The following is an 18,481-nucleotide window of genomic DNA, read 5'->3' on the forward strand; positions in this document are numbered from 1 at the left end:
CCAGCGACCAGCCCGCCCCAAGGCCCAGCAGCACCGGGAGCTCCTGCCGGACGACAGGATCCCCCAGCCGCCGATCCCTGCGGAGCCTCCGCAGCGGCTGCTGCCCACGGCTCCACACCGCCGACCCGCACAGCGAGGGCTTGCACACCCTTCCACGCCGACGGTCCCGGGCTGCTTCCCAGACCTACCACCACTTCCACCACGTGYGGATGGAGGAACGCAGGGGAGCCGAGCGTCTCCGTCTGGGCAGCGCGCGGCTCGGTCACCACCACGCCGCCGCTGGGAGAAGTAACTTCTTAGAGGGAAAACTCAAGGAAACACCAGACTCGCAAGCAGTGCGGAACAATTCACATTTATTAGTTCATATAGCTAACACTCGCTAAACATGCGTTCAACACTTATTGGTCACATTTCCACAGGTAGTCAAGTTGCAGAGCAGAGCAGCGGAGCAGAGAGGAGCCGGGCGCAACCCGGGGCCGCCCCGGCTCCCGCAGCCACGGGCACGGCTCCAGCCCCGGCCCCACCGCGCGCGCGGGAACATTCACGCGGTCACAGCGTCGCGGCAGCTTCCGAGACGCCCGGCGGGACCAGCTGAGCTGCCTCTGCCGCAAGCTGCTGCCGGGACCCACGGCAGAGGAGCAGCAGCCGCCGGCCGCGCTCGCCCGTCCAGGCTCCCGCTCCAGCACGGTAAACGTAACAGCTAAACGTTCGCTGTTTGTTATGCTGAGGCAACATCCTGCTTCCCTGATTTATGCAAGGGATCATGGGAAAAATGAAATGTTTTACAGAGAGAAAACATCATTGGGAACGTCTGCTGAAGGACCCAAGACTGGGCCCAAACCCATTTTGGAGACGTCCCGCAAACCAGCAATGAGCCTATACAAATGCAAGGGAGCATGCTGGACCAGCGTTCCCCTTGGGCCRTCAAGTATGGCTAGAGCTAGGGTGCACGCGCAAGGACTGCGGAAATCCCGGGCCACACACGTAGCGTCCGCACCACATCTGCCAGAGCGCAGAGCTGGGACCTGGTCTGCGTTTGAGGGGCACCAGTGAAAAACTAACCAGAAAGCTGCACTGTGCAGTCCACGCCTGGAGGGCAACGCTTGAGCTCGGTCCTGCCAGGCCTTCCCAAGCACAGCCACGGCGGAGAGGCCCGGGAGCTCCTGCAGGATCCCCGATCCTGGCTCCCCGCTGCGTGGGCGCACACGGTCCTGGCCATCACGCCAACAGCGGCTCGTGGCCGCGGTAGCCACCGGGGTGCCACAGGTCGGCGGGACGTTGCTGCGGGAGCTCCCGCGCAGCACGCGCAGCCCCGGAGCCTCTCCCGTGGCAGCCGGTGGTCCAGGCTGGACACAGAGTCCAAAACGTCGCCCGCGCAGTGAAACGCTTCTGCGGCAACCCAGCCACAGCTCACGGGCACAGACACAAAACGCGAGACCTTCACACGCACCGCGTTTTTCACTGGCACCGAACACTAGCACTATTCTGTTTTTCACACAATCCCTTTGAGATGATAAACAGGATGTCACACGAGGTAGTTTTGTTATGGAAATTGAGTCAATAATGTTATCAACTATTACAAGACATTTTATAAATTGAAAGAAAACAATGAATCACAAAAGGCTTTGTTAAGGTTGATCGTCATCTGGTTTCAATTTTTGTTTCTTTTTGCCCTTGGGGGCATTTCTTCCACTGAACCATGTTGCTTCTTTCATAGACTTGTTAGAGGTCAACTGCACAGTCTTTTTTTTCTTTTTAGGGGAAAAATATTGCCTGTATTGGGCTCATCAGCACTTTGCATGGGACTAGTTTAAACTCACATTTGCACATCCTGGCCCGTGGGACTGCTGAGAAAGCGTTTTTAGCCCTGCAAACGTTGGCCGACTCTCGCTCAGTGCCATGCTCGCTCCGTGCCGGACATGGCGCTCSGCCGGCTCACAGTCCGGACGGAGCCATTTTGGATACTCCTAGTAAGCAAACTACTTTTACATGTCAGTGTATTTCTCAGTCTGAATAATCTACAATCCTACCAAACTACGACGAGAAGGTTGTACTGACTGGAAATTCAAATCTCTGATTCGTACGTAACAGATTGACTACAGCAATATTGTGACTGTGCTGTCAGGGAGTCTGCCACGGTAAGAAACATCAATTTTTCTCCTTTCCATAAGCACTAAATGTAATATTTCTAACATCCAAGGCAAAAAGACGAGGTATTTGCAAACTGCGTTTAGCATGAAAATACAGATGAACCCGTCCCAGTCCTAGAGCTGTCGTGCCTTCAGCAGAAATGCAAAGTTTTCCAGAATGATGGCATTTAACACTTCAGCAATACCCATGAGAACTAGCACGGGACACTGMAGGGTGAGGCAGAGAGGGGCTGCAGCCAAAGAGAAGCAGCAGCACAGCTAGCCGGCTAGCAGGACACTTTTACCGTCCTAGTTGGACTTTCTGTCTACCTCTGTCCTGTTCCAGCGTCTGCAGCAACGTGCAGCCACCCTGGGCGCACTCAGGCTCTCCAGCAAGTCGCACTCGTAGACTCAACACCCAGCTTACGGCTCAGAATAACCAGCACAAAGCGAGCCCAGAATTCCCCTTCCTATGGGCTGGCAACCTAAAACGGGCAATGTGCATTTTAAGGATGTTATCCATTTAYATAGCCATCTAATCCTTTAATATAAGAACTTCCCACAAGCAAAACCAGAAGTTTTTTCCCCAAAACCCCTATACGGGGGTTTTATTCAGTTTTTAAACAGTTCTCCAAACAGGTCATGAAAGAAGCAACTGCTGCAACATCAAAACTAGGGTTTCTCTGGGTCACATTTTAAATACTTATCCCTGAGCTTCTGTGTATTGCAGACAACACACTGAGAACCCAGAGAAACACCACAGCTTGACACTGACGTCTTATGTATTACCTTGATTTACACATCATCTAAAACTTAAAAATTAGCTTCATACTTAAACTAGTTCCCCAAGTTTCCCCCTTTCTCCTGCCTTTTATGTGGCAGGGATGATTGCCGCTTATTATCCTGAGAAATACAGAAATAACAACATTTTCACAGACACCAAGCTTCATAGCTTCAAATCAAAACCAAGAAAGAAGAAAGAATGAATGGTAAATAGCACATTCACGGGAGAAATTTTTTTTTTGTTTTAGAAAAGTAATAAAAGAAATTCAAGTTTTTTTAAAAAGGTTGGTTTGAAGGACAAGACTTAAAATCATTAATCTGAGTTGGCTGCGTTGTTGTTCTGTGCAAAAGCCTGAAGAGCCCCTTGTCCACGCCAAGGCGGAGGCTCTGCCGTGCTGTAACGGAGCGAGGGCAGGCACAGAGAGGGCAGGCAGCAAACAAGACCCAGAGCAATCGCCATCCTTTAAGCGGGTAATTAAAGCCTGCTTTTTGTGAAATGCAGTTTTGGATTTTTCTCTGAGCCAGGCCCAAAGGGCACTGAGGGGGCACACGTTTGGGAGGAAATCAGCTGGGAACGCAGCAGGAGTCCTCATCATCCAGGCTTTCCTGCACTTCTGGAGAGGAGCCCCTCCGAAACGTCAGAATTCCTGAAAATTCCTGCTTGCTTTTGTAGCCCTGTTTGCTCTTCTAGGCTCTTTCAAAGCAATACGAGAGGCCTAGAAAAAAGTTGTTCCTGGGGAATTGGTCTTATTGGAGCAGTAGCTAGCAGACTCGGAGAAAACCTGCTCTCTCTAGGGAGCCAGAAAAATCCTCTACGCTCCAGAAAATCCTGTGACGCTGCCACTGGCAACTTGTTTTCACCTAACAGAACAGGGTTTTCCATGTTTCTTTCTTCCCCACTCGGCAATCCGATCAACATGTTGGCATTGATCATTTGGAAAACCTTTGGTTCCCTTTCCCCTTTAATCTTTACTGTGATTTTACTGTAGGCTGGAAAAGCTCCGAATTTAAGATATATAGAAAAATCCAAAGCTCCACTCTGCTTACCCGAAACCTGCAATGGCTCTGAGCAGCACCCTGAGCTAACAGGCATAAGAGGAGAAGGAAGACAGCAACCAGCTTTGTTAACCTTTGGAAAGCAGCAAACATGTACGTGAAACTTCCAATAAAGATTACACATCTGTTTCAATATATATAACCAAATATGATACCCCTACCAGCCAGCTAGGTCCAGCCAGGGATCTGAGCACACCATGTTATTCAAAATGAAAAGAAAGAAAGATAAAATTGAGGCCAGAGGGGACAAAGCACCCTGTCGCCAAGGAGCGTTGCATCTGGCTGTAAAGTTAGCTCCTGCTGCACTGGTTTTGCCAAGTCCCGCACCCATCAGTCTGGAGAGAGAACAGGCATCTCTGAGCATCCTGGCAGCATCCAACCATCTCACAACCCTCTCTAGGGGCTGGGACATGTGAAAGAGAAGAACTTACTGCTGACACACGTGATGGAGTCAAGCCTCAGTTCGTGCGCTGGAAGCCCGACCCAAGGGCAAGCAGCTGATTTCAAAGAGCTTTCGCTCAGACGCCTGGGGTCTCGCCACTTGAGCTAAGACCCATCGCTGTTAGCTGGCAGCAGCAATTTCTGCTATATTCCCTACACTGGATGATGTGCTTCAGGCTGTAAAATTGCAGGTAAGCTTCCTAGGCAGAGTTCCTCTGAATATGTGAGCCAGAGCATTTCAAATTTATGTCCCAAATCTCTGTTCAGATTAAAAGTAACTCTTCAGCTTTCTATCTGCACAAATACTATGAAGGAGAGGAGGGGGTCAGTCAGCCAATTTATCTTTCAAATCGGGGATAAAAATTGACTTGTCATGGCAGAAAATTCTACCAAAGACTATTATTGTTGATTGATTCCTCTATGACAGAAGGTCAGATAAGCAACAGCAGATAGATACCAAAGATAATGAACTTCCCCCTACTAGCATTAAGCACAAATAAAATATGAGTCCCTGTAAACTGAATGTTATGTGAAGAATGGAACAAAAATTCCAACCTTTCCAGGGTGTCCTTCAAACCAAATTCACAAATACATCTAGTGACTGACCTAATGTCTCTACATTTCTATCTACAGTCCTACCTTCTCATAATACCTGAGTTTGCAATGCAACACATTCACTTTACCCTGTTTAAAAAATACAAGTCATTAGAGGACTTGGTGCAGAAGATATTAATAATGACTGTCCAATGAGTTAGATTCTGGTTTGGTGTATATATATATCTATATATACACACACACATACACACTTCTTTACCTGTAAGTTTAGCAAAGCTCTTCTACTCCCTACAATAAATCAGTTATTTGTAAATGGATACTGCTGCCCATCAACCTTTATAAAATTTGGTTTATACAAGAGAAAGTAGAACATTCCTGCCCATTCATCATCACAAATAAGTCTAGGTATTTTTTGTTGTTGTTGTTGGTACAGCATTACTCTTGGGAGTCTCTTTTGGCTAAACACAGAGTACCTTGTAGATGATTTTTGTTGGGTATTTGGCAATAAGATGACCACTTTTATGTACACTAATTAAAACAAACTCTTACTCATCAACAGATTATAATAATTCAGTAATTGTAGAATAATATAACTCCTATGCAAATTAACATTTCCTTGAGTGTATAAAACAGCAAGCCAGAAGATAACCCGTAATAAAAAGATCATATGAAGCTATTTGAAAATTAAAGTTAAAAGCTGAGAAATACTTTCTAACTTACAAACAGATATACTAAAATCTTCCCATTTACACTTGAGGTATACACTGTATGCAGAAGGCTTTCCTGAGAAATATGTGCTTGTCTCATTTTACAATCAGAAAGTAAATGAGATTTACAGAACTAACTTTGGATTTGTGAAGCTATATCAAACTGAACTGCTGCTGGTCCCAGCAGCTGTTACCCGTAACATCATATTTAAATAATGAAAAATGAGCAGCTAGTGGACTTTTAGAAAAGGGAAACCATCAAGCTGGAAGATTCCCAAGCAGAATTACAAAGAACGCAATGCTGCCTTGGGTCTATATAGTTAGTCAACAGCATGCCCTTAAGGGAAGTTTAAAAGGAGCCGTCAAGGTCTCCTGCAGAGAGGAGCAGGCAGCACTTGGTACACAGAATAACTGTTGACTAACCTAGAGATGTGCCAAGCTAGCGGGATGCAACGTCTCCTGGGTTGCTACCGAATGAGTATGCTCCGGTGTGTAGGTAACATGGGGGAAGGAAAAAAGACTGGGGTGAATGACATTTTTCTCCTGTTCACTACCACATTCATTTTGATCTAATAGCAGCTTCAGTACTTCTGAGGAATACCTGCTCTGTGCCTTACACAGCTGTTATCGGGACAAGGCAAAAGGTAGCGACTGGTTCCTCCTGCCCTGGAGGAACAGAACTTGCTTCCCAAAGTAGTTTAAAAACAGCATTCAAAAATTTCTTGATTAGCCCTAACTCACTACATAAAGATCAGATTCACTACTAAGGATGCAGGGAAGAAAATTCAGCCAGGGCAACATAGCTGCCTAGGAGAACGACCGAGTCTTTGGAAGTTATTTCTTAACGAAGGAGATAAGAGAAACAGTATCTCATCTAACACCATCCACCACCACCACTAGCAGGAGATCACGAGAACACCCAAGTTTAGATAAACACCAGTGCTGAGCAATTACTCAGACAGCTAACCAGTAGTCGTTAAACCATTTCTCCATGCAGTGTGATGGTGTGGAGTTGCTAGGTGGAAAATCCAAACCTTGTAACACCTAGGATAAAACAGTTTACCAAGCATTGTATTAATACCAGCTTTTCCTGGTAAAAAGGGATTCCACTAGACAGTAAAACATCCTGGTGGGATATGACTATGAATCATGCATTCCCTGAGTCCAGCAGAGAAAGCCATGACGGAGGATACTGGAGTCCCTTATCACAGTTACATACGTTACATTTAACCACAGGGTAAGTTAACTGTTCCCAGAAAGGGGCTGCTTGTGATTGCTGCAATGCAGAATTCTCCTCAGCAGTCAGGTATCATCTTGGGGGAAATGTACTGAAAGGGACAATCCTGCCTCTTCTCTACGTAGGGTTTTTCTGCTTTTGTGAACCTAAAATGGATGTTAAGGAAGTGATTAGAAATTATTTGCAGTCCRCTTTGTTTCTACCAACAAGGGAACCCTGTTGCTGGGCTGTCGGGAGCCTGCTCTGAACTGCAACAACGCACGTGCAGTTAATAGAAAGGCTCTGCAGCAATAACAGCAGATCAGCCAGTGAGGCTGGGCTTGGGGGCAGGAGACGCCCCTGCGTCCCCCAGGACGGGAACGGGGCTTGGGAGCCCTTCTCAGCTTTGCAACACTTACAATTCTTCTATGTCAGAATTCAAGGAAACCACGCGCGTTACCATCTGCATCTGAAAACTGACAAAGGAAAAGAAACAAATTGGATAGACAGACTTTTCCTTCTTCTCCATTCCCTGCTTTTTTTTTTTTTTTTTTTAAGCAAAAAAGCTTGGCACTTCTCTAACACCCACTTCTCCAAAATTGTCCATTTGGGATGCTAACAGCTCTGTCAATGAAGTGAGGCAGTTTGCTCTCTATGACAAATGCTTTTGGTTACAAATTATGGAAAGAGCAGTGCGCAAACAGCATCTTCTCCTTGAGGTAGTCTTAGTCATCTCGGTCCCCAGCCCCCAAAATACAAAAGAACTAACCCTAACAAACACTGTAACATTAAACATCTTCACATTCTGTAAACTGCTAGAGAATGCATCTGCTGCATTCCTACAGAACCATGTGCATTGTGTTGAAGATCATACATTCAACTCTGTCGTGAAATAAATATATAGGAAAAAGAGTAAAAAAACAAAAACAAACAAAAAAGATTCTTGCTACAACAGCAGGGGCACCCATTGCCCTGTCTCAGCAATTCCCCACTGCCTTGATCACGTTTTCCCCCTTCCTCTCCACGTGAGCCGGTTCCCTGCCTGAGGCACCGGAGTAAGGCACGGGGCGGGGGCATTTTGGGCTCACTCTTTGCTCACGCTTGTCTTGCAGGAATGTAGAACGGCCTTAAAAAGAAGAGGCAGCTGCTCCAAGGGGACATTCACCATTTTTCCTGTTAAGAAAGAATCAGAATTAGCAGCCGTTCCTGAGCCGGATTTCAGAGACACCTAAGCCAGCAACGCAGCAAGAGACGGTTTTACCTTGAACCTCTCAGAGAAACAGTTAATCATCCTATTGCTACATTAGACATTTGATATTCATTTGGACACAACAGGATTTATTATTTACTGAAATGAAAGCTAAATAAATGGGCAAAGTCAGACCAGAATGATTTCTCCACGATGGAGCTGTTTTTATACAAACTGGGAAAGACTAAACCCCACCTCTCCTCAACCCCCCTTGTAGATCTCAATGCGTAAATTATGAGAGTTATTCTATGATTATTATCTAGTTTGTTACAACAGAGTAGGATGAAGTATACAGAGCCTTGACATGGGGAGGCAAATGTCTTCCCCTTACCATAACATCCAGGAACAAACAACGTTTTAACAATACCAGATCCTTTAGATATAATTAGTGACACAACTCAGTTTGAAAATTCACCTGTAGATTTCAGATGTCCTAAATTCCAGAAGAGCTGAAACCTAGGGACTGCATCTCAGGCCTGCCCGCCGCTCTGGTTATAGCGTGCTCCTCAAAACAGCACTTTAGGGATACCTCTATTTGCTATAAGACAACTACTCAACCCAGGATTACACCCGTTTGAGACAAAACATCTCTAAGTTGGGGCTGAAAGGAAGAAACTAAACTGACAATCTAACCAAAGTACTTAAAAGTACGCCACTTCAGAGAATAATGCATATTTTTGGGGGGAGAATTAAGAAACAGAACATAATGCCATGCCTTTCGATTTAGAGAGTGTGTCACAAGGGTAGCTCGCAAAAGAGTCAGTTTAGCTGGGTGAACTCGAGGGCACAGAAGATTATCTTAAAGACAAAGGAGATGCTTAAACAGAAAAAGGTCCCACATAAGCAGACAAGTTGTCCACCTGAGTAGACAAGAATTTCACTTTATAAATAGGGCAAAGTTTCTTCTAAAAGCAAGTTTCATAATTTTCACATGATCCAACTGGGAGACGAGCTCAAAAAGTTACCTGCAATGTATCGTATCTCTGGCAAACACATCATTAAATCCGGAAAACGGTTTGGCTGATGTGGGTATTTGTACTCTGTGAAATCCTGGCACACGTACCAATACCGCTTATTCAACTGCTCCAGTTGGGACGCATTAGTCAGACCCCTAATGTCTGAAAGTAAACATGATTAGAATAATGAAAACATGATGAAAACATTAGAACAGCAGCAGACTCACACTTATTCTCATCACCACTTCTTCAGGAAGGAAAAAGGTATTTCTAAAACTCTAAGCTGGGTCACTGCTTTGGAGACAGACTTCAAGTGTACAGTTACACAGAGATTAAAATTTCCATCTCCTCTCCTAATACACCCATATCACAGATGTGTCTTTATATGAGTATGTGGGTACAAGATTTCCTTCCATAAAAGCCAGGGATGAGAACAGGCAATGTCCTAAGCTGCTCGTCTTCAGAGATCAATGAACTCTCGGGGAGATAACAGTTCTAGCAACCTTAAATCCCTACCTGCCTTTTGTAAAGTAGCTGTATGTCAAGGCTTTAGTCCTCACCCTGGCTTCAATGTAATATTTCCTCAGACAGAAACATGTTGATTTTAGCTATATCATCTTGGCTGAGGAAAGCGTTCAACTCTATAATTCAAGGTATCATCATACTTCTCCCCATCTGCTTATGAATTATATCATATGAGCTTTATAAAACTTGTCAAGTTCTTATTTTAAAATGTAGCTTTACCAATGTCAAGCAATGCACACAAAGGAAAAATGAACATTTCTAAGCTATCAAAACGGCAGGAAGTCACATTGCCACATTTCTGCATGATCAATGACATTTGCACACTGCTTGGTGTCCTGGGAAGGATCCGGTATGGTTGGGAGAAGCAAACGACACGACCCTTACTGCAGGCTCACTATTGTAAGACAATATGACGGAAGAGGCATTTATCTACTGCCCAAAAGCTGACTTTTAAAAATAATTTTCAGGTATTTCACATAAAAAATTGCAAACTTCAACTAAAAATAAAAGAAGACAGGAAGTTAATGAAAATACATTTTGGAAAACAATGGAAACAGCTAAAGAAGTGTATTATCCAGTGTCAGGAAACCGTCCAGGGAAGCAAACCGGAATCTCAGCCCGGGGCACACATTGAAGTGTCAGCACTATCTCTTGGTGAAAATGAGTGGGGGAGGAGAGAGTTTTCAGCACATTTTTACAAAGTGCAACTATCTTTCACAGTACAAAAGACTTCAGAGACATTTATTTCCAAAATGACTGCTGAACACCACCGATTAAGCATTTCCCTTTCAATAGTTTTCTTCATTTATGCGCACACAACATGAAGAAACATCCTCAGAGGCCCCCCCAGACCTGTCCTCACAACAAACCGTTCCTGGAAGGGGGGTCACAGCAAGCAGCAGACTGGCACCACGCAGAGGCATGGAGACAGGGACATGTGCTGCTGAGGAAAAACCCCTGTCTAGTCCAAACTATTTCAGCCCCATAAATATGTTAAGAAACGACCAGGATCTTCAAACATGTTGAAGAACCGATTTGCATTTCATTTTGCACTGACTTTATGGATTTTGAAACATCTAGGGTCTTGCAACAGACTGGACTGCCAGCTTTACTCTGCTGGCTAAGCATCCGGGGGTCACAGTCCCTTATTACGCAGAATTCACTGCCTGCAAATAAATACTGCATTAGTCGTTATTTTTCACTTTTAGAAGTAAGCATTAGGCACAGGGAAATGTACTGATGAACAATCTAAATAGTAGGAAGCCAGCAAGGCATAAATCATGAAGGTAAATGTTTTAAAGAGTCAGTAAAGCTCAAAAAAAATGGAGGATCAGTAATACAAAGCCACCTTTTAAAGCAGAAGAATGAACAAATACATTTTTCAATAAGGAACCTTTGAAAGCTCTCTGTATGCAAATAATCAATGCCTTCTTTGGAAAAAGAGTCATGCAAATTAACAGTTTTACAAGTATCTTTTAGTTAATTGTCTAAACAGTTACCTAAAGCAACAATATTTTTAGACAACACATCCTTGATTGGTGAAAAGTTTGTTAGAGCAGCTGGTAAGTGATCGTAATTACCCTTCCTGCCCTTTTTCATCAGGGTACCCAAGACTGTTCAGGCTGTTTCAGATAATTTCTCCAGTAGGACTGATTCCTTCCTTTCATTTACTCACCTTGATTTAAGAAGTTAATGGCTTTCATGCACGCGTACTCCTCATTGCTGACCTTCAATTGGTTAAACTTGCGAAAGAGGTAGATCAACCGTTCCATCACCTCCATCCCCTCTTCACTGAATCTAGAGGACAGAGATCACACACCAATTTATACAAAAAAAGAGTCCCCACAACGAAGGCAATAGGCTTATCAAAATAACTTCAGGAATCTTAAGATCTTGCAATAGAATTCAAAAAGTCTTTGTCAAACTGCTTCGAGTCTGCCGGCATTATTAAATAAAAGCAGAAGTAGGCAACAAAATCACTCACTACAAACTTGACTGCTACAGACATTTTAGCAAAATGAAGGTTTTAAGCATAAAACTGTCTCTTGGTACTGCAGTTCATTGCCAGCCTCCTCTGACAGAAAAAAGCTTTGATGGAGTCTGTGCAATGCTGCTTGAACGGACAGGTAAGGAAAACCACCTCCCTAAAACTCCCACGAGTGACTGACAGAGAGTCTATACCTCTACACCGTGATTATTTATGGCCTGTTTGTTATGGTTTGTTAATCTTCTGGGGGTGAGATGTACCACAGTGAGGATGGGATCCTTTTCACAGACCAGTATGACTACAAATACGAGTAAGTATTAAAACACAAATAATCAAAGTTAAAGTGAGTGAAATCCCAAGTTACAGATTTAATGTCTAAGCAAACTACATGATTCAGCTTTAAGTAAGGCACGGTCTTCCCTTCCAAAACCTTTCCCATCAAATGGGGCATGCAGGATTCATCCCACTTCATAAATGCATATCAAGACCCAACAAAAAAAACCCCTACTGTTGATAGTATGGATGTCATGGATTTTCTTCTGGGATCTGGAACCAGCATTTATGTCAGACCTTGAGAAATGTTCACCACACCCAAGATGTGTGTGCTTCTGAGTTTGTCCCTTTTCCGTACAGAGAGCTTTCTGCGTCTCAGGACGGCTGCACTGGTTTTTGTCAGTACGATACGGCGCAGAGAGGGTAGATGGGCACATCTGTCCAACACAACTGCAAGGGGTAGCTTAAAGCTAGCAGGTGAGCAGGCGATAACAGGCCAGTGTGGGAGTCTGATGCTCAACACACGATAATAAACATCTAAGGAGTTTTAGAGACAGGAGGGGGATGAGATCTTTCCAAGAAAACCATCGGCATGAGGTATGGGAAGTTTGTTGGAAACAAGCTGCACATTTCTCTCTGAGCTACCACACTTGCCAAATTAACCCAGTAACAGGAATACTGAGGGTGGGAGAGGGCGCGCAGCTGTACAGTCAATGTATCCTCCCAAAATCGCATGGAAAACTGCCTGATGGAAATTTGGAGGGTGTAGAACAAACCGGTCAATGCGAAGGGAGTGACAGGCTTCTTCAAAAGGAGCCAAGTCCTGCTTGTGCACCAGCAAAAAAGAAGTGGTGCAAGCAACAGCTGGGAACAGAAGCAGAGATCGGAAGGTGCATGGAGCCACTCTCCTGCGCCCAGCGTTGGGCTTCAGAGGGGTCCTAYCTGTGCCAACGGCCAGTAATGGTCTCTCCTGAACACACCATACAGCAATACAACTAGTTTGAAAGAACCTGTACATTGCATAAGTCTTCAGAAGTGGAGCAGAAGTGTTTGGCAAACTTCAGCTGCATTCTGGCATTGTGCAGTACAAAGAACAAGTGCACAGACAGAAAGCCGTCTTTGAATAGAACAAAAATAGAACCCTTTTCACTGAATAATACCTTATTTTGGCATGTATGTTTGTTTACTTCAAAGTTATTTGTAAAATGTATGGTGGAGTTTGGCCTCAGAGAAGTGAAAACAAGTTATTTGAACCTCAGGTCAATTCTTCAGGAAAGTAATATTGTAAGTGATGAAAGCCTTGTCGGCTAATCTAAAGTTGTACAAGTTTTCTTGCTCTCAAGTTGACATTAAAAATCTTGCAGGTGCAAGATTGCAAAGCTCAAGAAGTTAATGAGCACAAAGACCACTCAGTCGTCTGTTAGGTTTAATTGTTTTTAGAGCATGCACATTTTTACCAGCCACTCATCACTTCATAAATCCAGAAGAGCTCTTCTCTCATTCCTGCAGTTGAACTGTCTTAGTTTTCTGTGCATACTTTCCTCCCCCTTTCAAACAAAGCTGTTCTGTTTTTCACAGCCCTATTTCTTCTTGAGGACTGACTCCTCCACACACTCTTCCTCGCAGTTTACACCAGGCAAGTCTCTGGCTATGAGTTATCGGGATTAGCTTGGGAGGCGGGGGAAGGGACACAGTATCCAAAGGGTGTTGGGGGAGGTCAGGAATCTATTCATTTCATATTCATCTACAGAAAAACAGCACACAAAAAAGAAAACATTTGATCTAGAAGGCCAACAGAACATTTAGCCTGTTGTCAGAATCGATTAAAGTCCAGGAGCTCACGAGCTCATCCTATCCATTCATTCGTCACCTACCTAAATATTAAGATTGCTTTTGTCGTTTTCCTAAATAAGAACAGAAATTAACTTCAAAGCACCAGACTATCTCAGCTCAGAACAATTTCTACATTGGCCAGGAGATCAAACAAACGTCAGTTTGCAATAATTATTAATCAATACTAGCATTCTCCAAGGAAACAGAGGCTCTTCAAGGCAACATAGGAGTCAGGAACCTCTGCAGAACTCCCTCATGATTTTCAAGGAACTGGGTCCCAAAGAAGACAGAGGATAATGCAGCTTTTTTTTTTTTTTTTTAAACAAACGTACAGTATAGAAAAGATTAATACCCATGTACTGTACCGCTGGCATATGTAGATATTGAAGCTATGGATAAACTACCATAAAGACAACTGAAAGACTGAAAGGGAGTCATACAGCTTAAGATCTCTCATCTGTGCAACTTCCCACTAAATGGCCTTTTTGGTCTTACACTTTCCCATTTTACTAATGACAATTAATGATATTTGAAAAGCTAAATCACAAAAACAGATGACAGGAAACATTCTACTACTAAGAACACCTATTTTCATCCATGTGCACAGATCTTCTGTGAAGGACTTTCGAAGCTACCAGCTTTGAATTGCAGTTTCTGAAGGGCTAGGACTCCTCCTTTGTCTTGTTGTTTTACCTCTCGCTCATATTTATCACAAGCCCAAAATGAAACAAACACTTCTCTTCTGAGGCTTTGACCAGGACAGCATGAACAAAAGGAAGAATGAATACAGGAACAAGTGTTATTGTGTTTTCCTATGACCCTTAATATTCCTCATAGGAGCAGCACCAGATGCACGGTGAATGGGCAGGCAGAACAGGGCAGTGTTTAGGAAACTACCCTAGGAAATGAGACACCTGGGACCAGTTCTTGGCTCTTCCACTTTCTTCCTCTGTGGTCATTAGCAAGTCAACCTCTCTGTGTCTCTGTTTCCAGTGAGAAAATGGACACAATAATCCCCCAATCTCACAGGGAGGTTGTGAGATCAGATGCACAAAGAAACCTTGAGACACTGTTGGATACTACAGTGACTGAGGACCATAGAAGTATTTTAAACCTCTGCTTATCAAACACTTAGATTCCCTAATGACTGGCAAAATTGCCAAGCCTGGCAAGGGAAGAGCCAGAATAGGGCAAATATTAAAAGGGAGGGTAGGTAGCAGTTTAGGCAAATCCTACCTATTTTGTCATAATACTGTGAGTTTATTACCAAAACAAGGCTCTGCTTGGCACCAGGACTACTAAAGGCAAAAAAAAGAAAGACCAAAATGATAAATGAAAGGCAGGTTCTTCAGATCATCAGATAGTACATACTATGGAAAAAACAAGAGCTAAGTTGCAACACCCTTAAATTTATGTAATCAAAACAATGAAATAGCAATTAATAATACAACATTGTGATAATAAAGACAACCAGCTTTGCGAACAACCTTTCCACTGGCCCAACTGATTTTTAAATAAGACCTTCCATTCTGTAGCACAGGGCTCCCTAAAGCGTTAGATTGGTTAGTTTTGTTCTCCGCTTGCGCTGGCGAAAGACAGCACCGCCACGGGAGAGCCGCCCTCGGCAGCGGGTAAGCAGCAGCTGCTTCCCCTCCGGCAGCGGGAACGTCTCCTGTTCAGAGATCGGTTCGGTACAGGAGGAGACGCTCCGGCTCCTAGTGCTGCTGCTGGTAGTGCAAAACTACCTAGAGACGGACTTCATCCGCATTGGCCTCCCCCCACCTCATTACTGCGGTTTGTTTTTAATCAGTTTCATCAACTTTGATGAAAGAAAGAAGACAAAAAGCAGATTTTAAAAATGTATTGAGGATTCTTAAAGATGCATCTAGAGAAAGTTCAGGAAACCAGCCGTACTCCCCGAGAAGCAGGGAACGCGAGCATTTGTGAATCGCAAACAGCCACAGCGACTAGGAAGAAGGAAACAAAATCGCCAGTCTCAAAAGAAAATATAAACTGAAGTCAGGGGATCAGTCTGAAAAATATTGTCTTGTCATTTTTCTATGTATAATTCCAAATGAATACTTCAAAACATGATTTATATATGGCTGTCTCTTCACAGTTTGAGGATCGAGGTAAGTAAATCAGCTCAGAAATCCTATACAGAGGAATTCTAGCACAAGTCACCATAAAGGGAGGGTGAAGTTTAAACCCTAAATTTCTGTCTTAAAGTAATGGGGGGTTGAGAAGGACAAAGATTTCAAGTTATACAAAATTATATTTTTAAAAAGAAAATGTTTAAACAAAAATTTCTCTACAAATCCAGGTATGACAGACTGAAGGCAAAGGCACATCAGGTTTTCTAAAAATGTCTACACAGACAAACACAATACATCTTTCACGTGTTAGAATCGCAAATGCATGCTTCAAGTCTAGAGTATAATTTTCAGAAGCGCTGAGTCGATGTGAGCTTTGGGTACCCAGCAACTCCAGAAAACAGGTCCATGATTTTAAACAGTCTGCACTTGATGCTTTTGTAAAGGCAACCTCACAGGCCCTGCAGTGAAGAATCCTACTTGCGCACCCCATTTTTCAGATGTAATAGCTTCTTTATCACATCTAATCAATCTCCCATCTCCCTCAACGAAGATTTTTAAAAGGCTGCATGAGGCATCTAAATAGCTTTTCCAAATATGCTTGGACCTAACTGAGAGCAAGCCTAAGAGCAGAACAGAGGGCATCCACTGTGCTCCAGAAATGGGGCAGTGCTTCCTACATAGCTCTCCTCCAGCTGGAAGAGCAACAGGAGAGCTGCGAACGGTCGGTCATCACAGAGCCCTGCAGAGGGGGGCAGCTGAAAACAAGTGTCAAAACACCACCTTCTCCCTTGCAAAAAAAAAAAAAAAAACTCTAATTCAATATTGACTAGACATAGCCAGTCATAAAGTCTCAAGTGTACTTTATAAGCATAGAATAATCCTTCCTTGGAAACAGAAGAGGAAAATAGAAGCAGGTTAAGTGACTCGCCCCAGGAGACGTGGTGAGTCCGTCCTGGGAAGGTAAGCAAGACCACCTCCCTCCCCGCCGCGCTCCTTCGCATGCAGGCTCAGCCGGCGCTCACCTGTGCAGCTCGTCGTCGGAGGGCGAGTACTTGGAGGTTACATCAGCAAGGTCACCAAAGATCTGCTTGCTGTAAACTGTCAGCGAGGAGAGCAGAATCAGCTCCTGCCACGTGGAGCTCAGCAGGCAAGTATAGTCCTTGATCGAGAGTTCACAGAAGAACGGCAGCTTCTTGATCCAAGCAATCTGCCTGAAAAGCAATTCATCCGCCAGCCGACACAACAATGCAAACAGCTCTGCCTGAGTCACTTTATACCTGCAGGCACAGTTAATATGAAGGCATAAAAATAATTAACAACATCGAATGACATAATCTGACAAGGCACTTGAAAAGCAAGGAAAATGTCATAGGAATTTATCTTCCAGCGCCCCGAATCCCGGCGCCCGCAGTGTCACCTGGTGGTAAGCGCAGTGATTGCTCGCTTTCGCGGCCGAGCCCGCAGAAGCCCCACTGCTCCGTTCTCCCCCGGCCCCGGCGGGCTCCCACCGGCCCAGCAGCGACATCCCGCTTTGTGCGGCTGCTCTGCCTGGTGCTTCCAGCCACCAGACGGATTGCCCAGCTTTATTCCAGCTATATGGTCCTCCTGTGCTTATTACCAGCTCCTGTGCACAGTTAGTGCGATCGCAGGGGCTGTAACTCATCTCCCACCCCTCCCGCGCAAGCTCGGACAGCCTGGCACGTCTCGCCTGAGCGCTACACCACAGGGCCGGGCACTCCGGGTGCAGACCGAGGCACGGCCACGGGCCCAGTCCAGCGCAGGGACATGCCACGGTTGTTGCTTGCGCTACAGGCGCATCTTCCCTCCCAGGTCGAGCTCCCCAAGCTCGCCACGTCGTTCGGATTTGCCCGAACGCACCCAGTAGCGCCCCGTGCCACCAGCTTACACCGCACAAGCAGCAGGAGCACGTACATACGGAGGCGGCGTGCCCGAAACGACCAGAAATTCAGAGCTCTGGGCAGTCTCTCAGGTCGCGCTGGGCACACTTACCCGTCTTCAATAAGCATTGGAGTGCCAAGCGGCTCCAAGTCCTCAGCTGACACCAGCTGATTGATCAGACTATGCGACTGGGGGTCCAGACTGCGCGTTTGCGGGGGCATCAGAGCCGAGTGAGCAGAATAGCTAAAAAGGTGCGGGAGGTACTGATAGTGCGTGGACACCGGCGTCCCAATATACTGATCCCTGAGTGCAGCGAATCCATTCAGCTCCACAGACCTACTGGAGAAGGAAGATCTTGTTAATATACCAAAAAAATCTTACCGTTAAAATGCAGCTCCATCAGAAATGTTAATAAAAATGGAACGAAAACAAAACAAAACAGAATGAAAAATCCCTTTGTATCTGAATTCTACAGTGAAAATAACTGAGCATGTGCAGATCACATGCCTTCCACCTGCATCGTGCTCAGCTTGACCTCCTCGCTAGTTCCATTTGATGTGAAGATCTGGAAACTGCTGCTTAGCAGCCATTCTTAGCATAAAAAAGAAATCCAAGACTACATTAAACATTTTCACTCCTGCTTTCTTAAATTTAGGATTGTAAATTAAGTAGTTTTACAGAAGCAATGAACCCAAATATCTCCTTGCTTAAAATGTAACTGAAAGCAGACAGAATGCAAGTTTGAGATTCTTGCTGCATTTACAGGCAAATGCTGA

At 44.7% G+C, this 18,481-nt stretch overlaps 1 protein-coding gene across 3 annotated transcripts in view; it reads right to left on the minus strand.

The window, feature by feature from the left end:
* Positions 1-342: 342 nt before the first annotated feature.
* NR6A1 (nuclear receptor subfamily 6 group A member 1) overlaps positions 343-18,481 on the minus strand; it is a 99,198-nt gene continuing 81,059 nt past the window's right edge. The window contains exons 7-13 of one of the 3 annotated variants that reach the window (XM_026090412.1): positions 17,817-18,044; positions 16,829-17,083; positions 11,293-11,414; positions 9,102-9,254; positions 7,976-8,060; positions 7,307-7,363; positions 343-7,054 (exon numbers count right to left, since the gene is read on the minus strand). In XM_026090412.1, the coding sequence (XP_025946197.1) occupies positions 6,967-7,054; positions 7,307-7,363; positions 7,976-8,060; positions 9,102-9,254; positions 11,293-11,414; positions 16,829-17,083; positions 17,817-18,044 (988 nt within the window). In that variant the 3' untranslated portion in view covers positions 343-6,966. Of the gene's footprint in view, positions 8,061-9,101; positions 9,255-11,292; positions 11,415-16,828; positions 17,084-17,816; positions 18,045-18,481 lie in introns of all 3 variants that reach the window. The other 2 variants (XM_026090431.1, XM_026090422.1) reach the window with 2 other exon arrangements.

Source organism: Apteryx rowi, unplaced genomic scaffold (assembly GCF_003343035.1).
Source record: "Apteryx rowi isolate R43461 unplaced genomic scaffold, aptRow1 scaffold_120, whole genome shotgun sequence".
NCBI classification, from domain to species: domain Eukaryota; kingdom Metazoa; phylum Chordata; class Aves; order Apterygiformes; family Apterygidae; genus Apteryx; species Apteryx rowi.